The following is a 13,460-nucleotide window of genomic DNA, read 5'->3' as shown; positions in this document are numbered from 1 at the left end:
CTAGAGCTCTGGGTCCACGTTACTGTTGCTTAGAACCAGGTGAACGTTGCTAAAAACACAACCTAACTTATTTTTTGTGACTTTCATGAATCACTTTAATCAGCCCCACATCATGCTGCATGTTAGGTGACTTCATGTTTTAAAACGGAAAAAAAAGAAAACAAAAAAACTACGAGAGTCCCTCTGAAATAACAGATGCTCTGTGTGAAACCACCCATTCATCCATTGATTCTCATCTCTTGTGAGTGCTTCCTGTGTGCCAGGCTCCACCCAGGATAGAAAAGTCTGAGAACAAGACAAACCCAAGCCCTGCCCTCATGGAGCTGACCCCTCAACGAACAAATAATCTTCACCATGCCATTTCCTCTCTCCCAGCAAGACCCTGCCTCCCTCCTAGCACAGGGTAGAAACCAGGTGCAGATTCCTCCAGAAAGGCTTCAAAAAGCTCAACAGACTGAAAAGTCCAGTTGCTGTCCTAGTGACTGGTTGGCACAGAACAGCCAGGCACAGAGCTACAGCTGAACACAGTGAGGACTCCGAGGTGGAACCGGAGGGTAGGGTCAGAATGCTCACAGTATTTACTTCAGAGGTTTTTTGGTTTTAATTTCAATGTTAAAGACAAGTACAGCATGAGTGAGAGCTGCATTTCCTTGGGTGTCGAGAACTCGTCCCATGGACCCCCTCGCCACTGGTGCTGCACAAGTGTGTGTGCGCCACGGGCAGCCCCGAAACCCCTGCTCGCAGCAGCAGCGATGGATCATCTGTCGGTTCTATAACCACTCATCTCTTTATCCATTTCTGAATGACTGTGACCATTCAATAATGAAACAATAGTGATTAATTTATTAGTATGGTATAACCTTCAATAAATTTTGTGCCAAAATGCATGGTTTTCCACTTAGCATTCAAAATGTTGCATAGAGAGTAGTTTTCAATTTCTTATGTATTATTCAAAGTAAGTTGAACATCAGTTTTTACATTTTAATTTGTCTCTTGTTCAGTCTGTTGCACTCTCCTGGGCTGTCTTTTCTCCCGGCAGACCCCCTGCATGCAGTTGAGTAAGGACTTTTCCTAATTCTTGTGAATTGTCTCATCCACAGTAACCACTGAACATCAGCCCTCTGTGGGATTCTTTAGATTTTTGGTGAAGTATTTTGTTACCTCAGTCTTGTATCAAGTTGCTGTATTTTTCAGCTTGTTACACTGATGATAATTGTTTCACTAATTAAATAGTTTAGTGTAAACATTTTTGTTTACTTTGAAATTAAATGTTTTCCAATGAATATTGCTCAATTTATTAAAGTCACATGCATTTATTTAGCCAACAGTTGCTGTGCCAGACAGAGACGTGAAGGAGGTATGGGCGCTCAGCTAAGAGGTTACTAGAACATAGATGACATACAGGAGCAGTGCCCTCAGGGAGGGGCGGAGTCAGTGCTGTGGGCACTCCGGGGAGGCACCTGGGGGATTGGGAGAAGCTTTAGAGGGCAGGGGCATTTGGAGAGTCATTTCAGAGATCGCTGAACACATGGTGGGTGGGAGAGGCAGGAAGACAGAAGAGAAGGAGCAGGATAATATGGGGAGGCAAGCAACCCAGTCTCAGTAAAGGATTTGGGGGAGCAGTGGGATCCCAGTCTGAAAAGATGTGTTGAGGGGAGTTCATGATGCTAGGCAAAACCCAGAAACCCACTCTGGCTTGCTTAAGAGAAGAGGGGGCACTGTCTTACAAGGATTGTCCCATGGAAACCTGAGGGGAGGACGAAGGTGAAGTCTCAAGGGGCAGGAAGGAGAAATGGGAAGCCCCCTACATCTTTTCTCTCCCCTGCATTCTCCCTCCAGACTGGCTTCTCTGCTGGAATGTCCGGCAGTGGAGGAGTCCAGGCCTTCTGGGAAAGCACCTTGAAGTTATTGAGGGAGTGTGCACCAGGGGGTGACATGATCCAAGATGATCATGGGCACCCCTGGCCCCGCCTGCCTCAGCTTCCCAGCTAGTGCCTTCCAAAGCTGCGGTGGCCGATTCTCCAAGCTCAGGCTCCTGCACACACACTCCGCAGCCTCTGCTCCACCACCCCGGTTCGGGCCCGTATGGCCACACCTCCCTAGCTATGACAAGCCCCGCTGGTTGAGGGGCCCTAGCTCACCTGCTCCTCACGACTTAGATGGTACAGTGACCCACAGCTTTACCCGGATGGGGTCGCTGCCCTCAGCCCCAGGGCAGTGTTCGAGGGCTGTGAGATGGATGCATCTGACGGTGCAGGAAAGTGATGAAGTCAAGACCAGCTCACAACTGGTAGCCTGCAAAGCTCCAGCCCCTCAGCCTCACTGCGATAGGCACCACAAACAACACTTGGAGAAAGCAGTACCTCCTTTTGATGGATGGAGAGATCGGCGAGCTAACGCAGACTCTACGGTAGAATTCCTATTTAGCCTCGAGGGCCGACATCATACCCGGGAATGTAGCCAGCAGGCCAGGGCCAGGGCACCCGCGGAGGTGAGGTGGAGTGGGCGGGGCCACATGCGGAGGCGGTGCTGTGGGCGGGGACTGTCCGGGTTGGGTTGAGCAGGGCTGGGAGCTTGAGCTTGGCCGGCACTGTCGAGGCGAGGAGAGAGGGCGCTTTCGAGAGAAAAAGCAGGGCCTTGCCTATGGTTGGGGCACGGGGAAAGGCGGCCCTAAGAGGGGACGGTGCTACGTTAGAAAGGGCCGAGAGGTACTGAGATGTGGAGGGGCGACTCTCTGAGGAGCCGACCCTTGGGGTGAGGGCGGAGGCCGCGCGCGAGAGCTCAGTAGTGGGAGGGTACGTGGGTGGGGCCTGGGTCGGTGCTGAGGGCCACGGAGCGGGAGGGGAGGGGCCGTGGACTGTACGGAGCTGAGGACGGGGTGGCATTTTAGGCTTGTGGGCCTAGCAGAGGTGCTGACAGCCCGCACGGGGAACCCCGCGAGGTCTGTGTGGGAGGGGCGTGGCTGGAGTCCGGGGCGGAGCTGGGGTGGGGTCTGGACCTGGCTGAGAGGCGCGGAGTGGGCTGGGCCGCAGTTCGGGGCGGGGTTAGGCGGGGTCTGGACCTGGCTGAGGAGCACAGAGTGGGCGGGACTGAGCCTTAGGGCGGGTCCAGGGCGGGGCCTAGATCCCGCCGAGGGGCACGGAGCGGCTGGACCGAAGTTAGGGGCGGAGCCAGGGCGGGGCGTAGGCCGGGCAGAGGCGCGCGGGGCGGGGCGTGGGCTGCGGCGCGCGAGCCGAGCGGCCCGCCGAGCCCCGCCGAGGCCCGAGCCCACCCGAGTGCGCCCGAGCCCGCGGCCCCCGCCCGGGGCGATGGAGCCAGAGCCCGGCGGGGCGGCCGCTGCGCTCCTGCGGCAGAAGAGGGCGGCGCTGCGGCGCAGGGGGTGCAGCTTCGAGAGCCCCAGGTACAGCGGCCCGGGAGGGGTGCGGCCGGGAGGGGCGGAAGTGGGGAGCCGGCCACGTGGGGGGTGGCCGTCTGAGGGGACCGAGGGCCGCGAGGTCGCGGCGGGGGGAGGGGTCTCGGCTGGGGTGGTGGTCTGAAGAGATCTGGCGAGGAGCCTGAGCACAGCGGCCGGGAGTCGAAGGGGGCTGGGCTGTCCGAGCGGCAAGTGCGGGAGGGGGTTGCCCCAGAGAAGCACCTGACGAGAGTCGGGAATCCAGACCCGACTGGACGGGTCCAAAGCGTCGTTGAGACGCCCCCAAAGCGTCGGCCCCTTGTCAGGCCCCGAGCAAAGCCGTGGCTCTAGGCGGATTTCGGGCTGTGGAGAATTTGCCCTGCCCGCCTCTTGTAAATGCTCAAGGACAAGGTCGAGAAATAGCCCCCCTAAAGTCCAAGGGAGGTAGGTCTCCCTCCCCGGGGAGTCCCTCTGAGCTGCCCCAGGACCCAGGCCAGCTCCAGCCTTCCTAGCCTGGCTCCCCAGATAACGCACACCTGCTGCCTCACGGCCCCGCCCATCCTGGCCGCTGGCCCCGACATGCCCGGCCCCTCCTGCCCCTCTGACCCGCCGATGCCGTTCCTCTGACAGGGGTGCCCGTGCCCCTCCCGCCCGCTTCCTTTGGCTTGGGGAACTCGCCTGTTGTGTCCGGGTCCTTCTTCTCCCTGGAACCTTGCCTGGAAGACACGCCCTCTCCCGCCGCGCTCGGTGGCGCTCCCTCTGCTTGGCGAGATTCCTTCCCTCAGAGGGCATTTCCTTGACTTGGAGTGTCTTCTCCCGCTCCAACGTCGCTGAAGTGAGCCCTCCCATTTTTCAGTCCCTGGTCCCTTCCAGAATACTCCAGCAGCCCCCCAACCACACTTCCCATCTTTACTCTTCCACGTCTCAAATCCACATTCTCATTGGCCGCTGGAAGAGTCTTACTGCACTGTCCACTGTGCCCCTCCCATGTCTTACCTCCCCTCCCCCCTCCCAGGAGCTCTCCGTCTCCCAGGGCTGCGATGGGGACTGGGGCAAAAAGGAAGGGGAGAAAGATAGGACTCTGGCCCTCCCTGTGGCAGAAAAGAGGGTTCAATTGCTAGGATAAAAAACAGGACCCTTAATATGAGATGCCAGGCCCTTGTCACCTCACCTCACCCTTGGTGCTTCAGAAGTACCTGATGAGAGTATAAGCATCCTGAGGACAGAGACCATAGCTGTTCACTGCTCTGTCCTCGGAGGCTGGCTCAGGCCGGGCCCATCACAGGCATTTACTATCTCTTGAATAAATGCCTGACCAGCTGGTAATTATTCCCTTATGCTGTGCTCTCATCTGTGCCTTTACTCATACCATGCTCTTTTCTCTACTTAGAATAGTCTTGTCTTTACTTTTTGGGTAACGCCAACCCCTCCTCTGGGAAGTCTTCCCTGAACCCCAACCTGAGCTCTGTGCTGTATCAACAATCTACACATTGACTGCTAGTCCACACACCACTGTGTATAATTACCCGGATAACACCTCTCCCCCACTAGACCGGGAGCACCAGGCAGATATGGTCTCTGCCCTTCTGATGCTTACACTCTTGTTGCTGGAGCATGAAGGATGGAAAGTGCACCAAGAGATGAGGCTGAAGAGATGAGTCAAAAGCTGGATCCAGGCCTGAGGTAGAATGTTTAGAGCAGCACTGTCCAATAGAACTTTCTCTGATAATGGAGGCATTCTATAGCCCATCCTGTCTGATACTGTGACCACTAGCCACCTGTGGGTATTGAGCTCTTGAAATATGGCTCATGCAACTAAGGCAATGAATTTTAAATTTTATTTAACTTTAAATAGCCACATATGACTAATGTTTCCAATATTGCACAGCACTGGTTTAGAAAATTTCTCTCTTCCTCTGAACTCTCACTTTTACCACCCCCTCCTTTGTCTTCATGATGTTACACCTGAAAGACTAAATGACTTCTTGGCCTCCAAAGGTGTTTCCCTCTATTTAACACTCCATGATATTATTATATAAACCATAGAAATAATGATTACCATTTTTGTGATTATAAAAATAATTTGTTTGTTGGAAGACAATGTATTTAACCCATCCTTTATTATTGTACATGCAGTTTATTACCAGTTTCTTACTCGTACTAAAGACACATTGAATCCATGTACATTAGTCTGTGTATGAGTCTGTAAGAGGTAATCATCTCCTTAAGATAAATTCATAGAAGTGATAGAGATTATTGGATCCCAGAAAATGAACATTTTAAAGGCTTTTGAAGCATAAGGCCAAATTGCCCACCAGAAAGTTGTGCCAGTTTATAGTTCTCCCAAGAGCATACAAACGTGCCTGTTTTTTCTCATCCTCACTGCTAGGCATTATCATTTATAAACATTTGCCAAAGCGATATCTTGTTTTAATTTGAATTTCCATGTTTAGTAGTGAGGTGAAACTTTTTTCTCACATTTATTCATAATTGGTATTTCTTCTTCAAATGAAATACATATAATGTACTTTGTCCAGTTTTCCTTTGGAATATTTATCTTTTCCTTATTGAATTGAAGCACTTTTTATTTATTAAGGGAATTAATTTTTTTGTCAAATATGTAGCAAATTTTTTTTCAGCTACTTTAATTTGTTTTTTTTGTTTTGTTTTGTTTTTTTGTGGTACGCGGGCCTCTCACTGTTGTGGCCTCTCCCGTTGCGGAGCACAGGCTCCGGATGCGTAGGCTCAGCGGCCATGGCTCACAGGACCAGCCGCTCTGCGGCATGTGGGATCTTCCCGGACCGGGGCATGAACTCGTGTCCCCTGCATCGGCAGGCGGACTCTCAACCACTGCGCCACCAGGGAAGCCCTAATTTGTTTTTAATAGATCTTTATTGGAGTATAATTGCTTCACAATACTGTGTTAGTTTCTATTGCACAACAAAGCGAATCAGCCATATGCATACACATGTCCCCATATCCCCTCCCTCTTGAGCCTCCCTCCCATCCTCCCTATCCCACCCCTCTAGGTCATCGCAAAGCACCCAGCCCATCTCCCTGCTACGCTGCTGCTTCCCACCAGCCAACTGTTTTACAGTCGGTCGTGTATATACGTCGATGCCACTCTCACTTTGCCCCAGCTTCGCCCTCCCACCCCATGTCCTCAAGTCCATTCTCTGTGTCTACCTCTTTATTCCTGCGCTGCAACTAGGTTCATCAGTACCTTTTTTTTTTTTAGATTCCATATATATGCGTTAGCATACGGTATTTGTTTTTCTCTTTCTAACTTACTTCACTCTGTATGACAGACTCTGGGTCCATCCACCTCACTACAAATAACTCAATTTTGTTTCTTTTTATGGCTGAGTAATATTCCATTGTGTATATGTGCCACATCTTCTTAATTCATTCATCTGTCGATGGACACTTAGGTTGCTTCCATGTCCTGGCTATTGTAAATAGTGCTGCAATGAACATTGTGGTACATGACCCTTTTTGAATTATGGTTTTCTCAGGGAATATGCCCCAATAGTGTAATTGCTGAGTCATATGGTAGTTCTGTTTGTAATTTTTTAAGGAACCTCCATACTGTCTTCCATAGTGGTTGTATCAATTTACGTTCCCACCAACAGTGCAGGAGGGTTCCCTTTTCACCACACCCTTTCCAGCATTTATTGTTTCTAGATTTTTTGATAATGGCCATTCTGACTGGCATGAGGTGATACCTCATTGTAGTTTTGATTTGCATTTCTCTAATAATTAGTGATGTTGAGCATCTTTTCATGTGCCTCTTGGCCATCTGTATGTCTTCCTTGGGGAAATGTCTATTTAGGTCTTCCACCCATTTTTTTTTTCTTTTTTTTTTTCTTCCACCCATTTTTTAACTGGTTTGTTTGTTTTTTTGATATTGAGCTCCATGAGCTGTTTGTATATTTGGAGATTAATCCTTTGTCTGGTGTTTCATTGGCAAATATTTTCTCCCATTCTGAGGTTTGTCTTTTTGTCTTGTTTATGGTTTCCTTTGCTGTGCAAAAGCTTTTAAATTTAATTAAGTCCCATTTGTTTATTTTTGTTTTTATTTCCATTACTCTAGGAGGTGGGTCAAAAAAGATCTTGCTGTGGTTTATGTCAAAGAGTGTTTTTCCCATGTTTTCCTCTAAGAGTTTTATAGTGCCTGGTGTTACATTTAAGTCTTTAATCCATTTGGAGTTTATTTTTTTGTATGGTGTTAGGGAGTGTTCTAATTTCTTCTTTTACATGTAGCTGTCCAGTTTTCCTAGCACCACCTATTGAAGAGGCTGTCTTTTCTCCATTGTATGTTCTTGCCTCCTTTGTCATAAATTAGGTACCCATATGTGCGTGGGTTTTTCTGTGGGCATTCTACCTTGTACCATTGATCTATATTTCTGTTTTTTTTTTTTTTTTTTTTTTTTTGCTGTACGCGGGCCTCTCACTGTTGTGGCCTCTCCCGTTGCGGAGCACAGGCTCCAGACACGCAGGCTCAGTGGCCATGGCTTACAGGCCCATCCGCTCCACGGCACGTGGGATCTTCCTGGACAGGGGCACGAACCCGCATGCCCTGCATCGGCACGTGGACTCTCAACCACTGTGCCACCAGGGAAGCCCTATATTTCTGTTTTTGTACCAGTACCATACTGTCTTGATTACTGTAGCTTTGTGGTATAGTTTGAAGTCCGGGAGCCTGATTCCTCCAACTCTGTTTTTCTTTTTCAAGATTGCTTTGGCTATTTGGGGTCTTTTGTGTTTCCGTACGAATTGTAAAATTTTTTGTTCTAATTCTGTGAAGAATGCCATAGATAGTTTGATAGGGATTGCATTGAATCTGTAGATTGCTTTGGGTAGTATAGTCATTTTCACAATATTCATTCTTCCAATCCAAGAACATGGTATATTTCTCCATCTGTTTATGTCATCTTTGATTTCTTTCATCAGTGTCTTATAGTTTTCTGAGTACAAGTCTTTCACCTTCTTAGGCAGGTTTATTCCTAGGTATTTTATTCTTTTTGTTGCAATGGTAAATAGGAGTGTTTCCTTAGTTTTTCTTTCTGATTTTTTGTTGTTGGTTTATAGGAATGCCAGAGATTTCTGTGCATTAATTTTGTATCCTCCAACCTTACCAAATTCATTGATTAGTTCTAGTAGTTTTCTGGTGGCATCTTTAGGATTTTCTATGTATAGTGTCATGTCATCAGTAAACAGTGACAGCTTTACTTCTTCTTTTCCAATTTGTATTCCTTTTATTTCTTTTTCTTCTCTGATTGCTGTGGCTAGGACTTCCAAAACTATGTTGAATAAGAGTGGTGAGAGTGAACATCCTTGTCTTGTTCCTGATCTTAGTGGAAATGCTTTCAGTTTTTCACCATTGAGTATGATGCTTGTTGTGGGTTTATCATATATGGCCTTTATTATGTTGAGGTAGGTTCCCTCTATGCCCATTTTCTGGAGAGTTTTTATCATAAATGGGTGTTGAATTTTGTCAAAAGCTTTTTCTGCATCTATTGAGATGATCATATAGTTTTTATTCCTTAATTTGTTAATGTGGTGTATCACATTGATTGATTTGCATATATTGAAGAATCCTTGCATCCCTGGGATAAATCATGGTGTATGATCCTTTTAATGTGCTGTTGGATTCTGTTTGCTAGTATTTTGTTTAGGATTTTTGCATCTATGTTCATCAGAGATATTGTCCTGTAGTTTTCTTTTTCTGTAACACCTTTGTCTGGTTTTGGTATCAGGGTGATGGTGGCCTCGTAGAATGAGTTTGGGAGTGTTCCTCCCTCTGCTATATTTTGGAAGACTTTGAGAAGGATCGGTGTTAGCTCTTCTTTAAATGATTGATAGAATTCTCCTGTGAAGCCATCTGGTCCTGGACTTTTGTTTGTTGGAAGATTTTTAGTTATGGTTTCAATTTCATTACTTGTGATAGGTCGGTTTATATTTTCTAATTCTTGGTGTTTCAGTCATGGAAAATTGTACCTTTCCAAGAATTTGTCCATTTCTTCCTGGTTGTTCATTTTACTGGCATATAGTTGTTTGTAGTAGTCTCTTAAAATCCTTTGTATTTCTGCAGTGTCAGTTGTGATTTCTCCTTTTTCATTTCTATTTTTATTGATTTGCGTCCTCTCCCTTTTTTTCTTGATGAGTCTGGCTAAGGGTTTATCAATTTTGTTTATCTTCTCAAAGAACCAGCTTTTAGTTTTATTGATCTTTGCTATTGTTTTCTTCATTTCTATTTCCTTTATTTAGCTCTGATCTTTATGATTTCTTTCCTTCTACTGACTTTGGGTTTTCTTTGTTGTTCTTTTCTAGTTGTTTTAAGTGTAGGTTTAGTTTGTTTATTTGAGATTTTTCTTGTTTCTTGAGGTGAGATTGTATTGCTACAAACTACCCTCTTAGAACTGCTTTTGCTGCATCCCATAGGTTTTGGGTCATCGTGTTTTCATTGTTATTTGTTTCTATGTATTTTTAAATTTCTTCTTTGATTTCTTCAGTGATCTCTTGGTTATTTAGTAGTGCACTGTTTAACCTCCATGTATTTGTGTTTTTTACAGTTTTTTTTTCCTGTAACTGATTTCCAATCTCATAGCATTGTGGTCAGAAAAGATGCTTGATACGACTTCAACTTTCTTAAATTTTCCAAGGCTTGATTTGTGACCCAAGATGTGATCTATCCTGGAGAATGTTCCATGTGCACTTGAGAAGAAAGTGTATTCTGCCACTTTCGGGTGGAATGTTCTATTAATATCAATTAGATCTATCTGGTCTCTTGTGTCATTTAAAGCTTGTGTTTCCTTATTTATTTTCTGTTCAGATGATCTGTCCATTGGTGTAAGTGGGGTGTTAAAGTCCCCTACTATTACTGTGTTACTGTCGATTTCTCCTTTCATGGTTATTAACATTTGCCTTATGTTTTGAGGTACTCCTATGTTGGGTGCATAAACATTTAATTGTTATTTCTTCTTCTTGGATTAATCCCTTGATCATTATGTAGTGTCCCTCCTTATCTCTTGTAACAGTCTTTATTTTAAGTCTATTTTATCTGATACAAGTATTGCTACTCCGGCTTTCTTTTGATTTCCATTTGCATGGAATATCTTTTTCCATCCCTTCACGTTCAGTCTGTATGTGTCCCTAGGTGCGAAGTGGGTCTCTTGTAGATAGCATATATATGGATCTTGTTTTTGTATCCATTCAGCCAGTCTGTGTCTTTTGGTTGGGGCATTTAATCCATTTACAAGGTTATTATTGATATGTATGTTCCTATTGCCATTTTCTTAATTGTTTTAGGTTTGTTTTTGTGGGTCTTTTCCTTCTCTTGTGTTTCCCATCTAGAGAAGTTCCTTTAGCATTTGTTGTAAAGCTGGTTTGGTGGTGCTGAATTCTCTTAGCTTTTGCTTGTCTGAAAAGCTTTTGACTTCTCCATCGAATCTGAATGAGATCTTTGCTGGGTAGAGTAATCTTGGTTGTAGGTTCTTCTCTTTCATCACTTTAAGTATATCCTGCCACTCCCTTCTGGCCTGCAGAGTTTCTGCTGAAAAATCAGCTCATAACCTTATGGGGATTCCTTTGTATGTTATTTTTTATTTTTCCCTTGCTCCTTTGAATATTTTTTTCTTTGAATTTAATTTTTGTTAGTTTGATTAATATGTGTCTTGGTGTGTTTTTCCTAGGGTTTATCCTGTATGGGACTCTCTGTGCTTCCTGGACTTGGGTGACTATTTTCTTTCCCATGTTAGGGAAGTTTTCGACTATAATCTCTTCAAATATTTTCTCAGACCCTTTCTTTTTCTCTTCTTCTTCTGGGACCCCTATAATTCGAATGTTGGTGTGTTTAGTGTTGTCCCAGTGGTCTCTGAGATTGTCTTCAATTCTTTTCATTTTTTTTCTTTATTCTGCTCCTCAGCAGTTATTTCCACCATTTTGTCTTCCAGCTCACTTATTCGTTCTTCTGCCTCAGTTATTCTGTTATTGATTCCTTCTAGTGTATTTTTCATTTCAGTTATTGTGTTGTTCATCTCTGTTTGTTTGTTCTTTAGTTCTTCCAGATCTTTTTAAACATTTCTTTTATTTTCTCAATCCGTGCCTCCATTCTATTTCCGGGATTCTGGATCATCTTTACTATCATTATTCTGAATTCTTTTTCAGGTAGATTGCCTATTTCCTCTTTATCTATTTGGTTTGTAGGTTTTTACCTTGCTCCTTCATGTGTGACATATTTTTTTTCAAGGTTTGGGTGGTGGGCAGGGCCTATGCTTAGGACCCACGGGGCTGGAAAAGGCGCTGGAGACTGTGGGGGGTGGGTCTTAGGCTCAAGGAAAAGAAGGGGCCCAGTCGTGCCCCCCAGCCCTGGTCTCAGAAGGCAGGGGACCTCACCTGGGAGCCCAGCAGGCTCCTTGGGCTCAAGTGGGCAGGGCAAACGCACTCTTCTCCTCTCCTGCTCCTCCGGCCTGGGAGGGCCCCTCACACCTTCCTCTCCTGATCTTCCCAGCCTCAGGGGTGCAGATCCTGTCAGGCCTCCACTTCTCCTCCCCCGTCAGTCCCCCTGTGTCCTACCAGTTCACTTTGGGGTTCTTCCCGTCTCCTTGGATGTCAGAGTTTCTCACCAGCGGCCAGCAGGCGCCCTAGTTGTGGGGAGACGCTAACTCCACGTCTTCCCACACCGCCATCTTGACTCCACCTTCTGTAGCAAATATTTTTTGCACTTCATTATTTGCCTTTTAACTTTCTTTATGGTGTTTTTTTGTTAGACTTTATTATCATTTTTTTTTAAGTTTAGTCAAATCTACTAATTTATTCCTCCTGTTTATGCTTAGTTAAAAAGGTCTCCGTGACTTAAAAAGATAAATGTTCGTCTACAGTTTCTCCTAATGTTTCTGTTGCTTTAAAAAAAATTACTTCTTTAATCCGTTAATCCAAATCATCTCACTTTTAAGTGAGAAATATTAAGAGCTGTCTTGTATTGGGCTGACATCGTGGACTTTTAGGGCCAATGAAGAACAGTCACCTGTGAAACATCTTAACCATATAAGTGTGTGGGTCCCTCCTCCAGGCCTATTGTTCCAGAAAGTCCAGGGTGGTAATGGGGCGTGGGATGCAGGTGATTGTGATGGACAGCCAGGGGAGGGAGCCTTGGCCTAATTTGTGGGCGTGTTGCCAGATTAGCCTCCCTTACTCCAAAAGTCCTCCACTACTTCTCATTTCCTATTGTGTCAAGTTTAAATGCCGCTGCCTTGTGTTTAGGGCCTTTCAGAATCTGGTTTAACTATATTTACTCAATCATCTTGGTGACATCAAGGCAAAAAAGGCATTATTTCAGGATGGCAACTGTCTTTGCTGACTATCCTCTATCACAGTGGTCCCCAACCTTTTTGGCACCAGGGACCAGTTTTGTGGAAGACAATTTTTCCACGGACCAGGGTTGGGGCGGATGGTTCAGGTGGTAATGCAAGCGATGGGGAGCAGCAGATGAAGCCTTGCTCGCTCACCCACCGCTCACCTCCTGCTGTGTGGCCTTGTTCCTAACAGGCCGAGGACTGAAACCGGTCTGCGGCCTGGGGGTTGGGGACCGGTGCTGTATCAGCTCCTACAACTGGCAGGCAGACACAACACATAATGAACACAAAGGAGCAAGGAGGGGCCCAGGCAAGAGGCCTCCGAGCAGGTGGCAGTGAGGAGGACTAGCTGGGAAACCTGGAGGCCATAGGGCCAGACGCTGATGCTGTGAAGCCGCTTGCCCTAGATGTGTTTGTCCTCATTTTGTAGGAAGGCATATCAGGCTGTGTTCAAGAACAAGGGCTTTGGAGCGACACAGACCTGGGCTCAGGTTTCTGACTTTTCGCTTGCTGTGTGTGTGGCCTTGGACAAGTTGATTAACCCCTCTAAGCCTTGGTTAACTCATTTGTAAAATGACCGTAACACCGCTCTCACAATATTGATGTGAGCTTTAAGTGAACTGATTTGTGCAAAGTGCTAAAAACAGTGTCTGGCACAAAGCATTACTAAATCATAACTGTTATGGACAAAAATGATTAATGTTTATGTGAAG

At 46.1% G+C, this 13,460-nt stretch overlaps 1 protein-coding gene across 1 annotated transcript in view; it reads left to right on the top strand.

The window, feature by feature from the left end:
* Nucleotides 1-3,284: 3,284 nt before the first annotated feature.
* The window catches only part of GARNL3 (GTPase activating Rap/RanGAP domain like 3), a 154,277-nt gene continuing 144,101 nt past the window's right edge, over nt 3,285-13,460 (top strand). The window contains exon 1 of the mRNA XM_081237472.1: nt 3,285-3,400. Within this exon, the coding sequence (XP_081093598.1) occupies nt 3,309-3,400 (92 nt within the window). The 5' untranslated portion in view covers nt 3,285-3,308. The remainder of the gene's footprint in view (nt 3,401-13,460) is intronic.

Source organism: Mesoplodon bidens (genome assembly GCF_964165515.1).
Source record: "Mesoplodon bidens genome assembly, chromosome: 6".
In the NCBI taxonomy this organism is placed as follows: Eukaryota; Metazoa; Chordata; class Mammalia; order Artiodactyla; family Ziphiidae; genus Mesoplodon; species Mesoplodon bidens.
The sequence above is the reverse complement of the archived record's forward strand: the minus strand, read 5'-3'. Positions and strand labels throughout refer to the sequence as shown.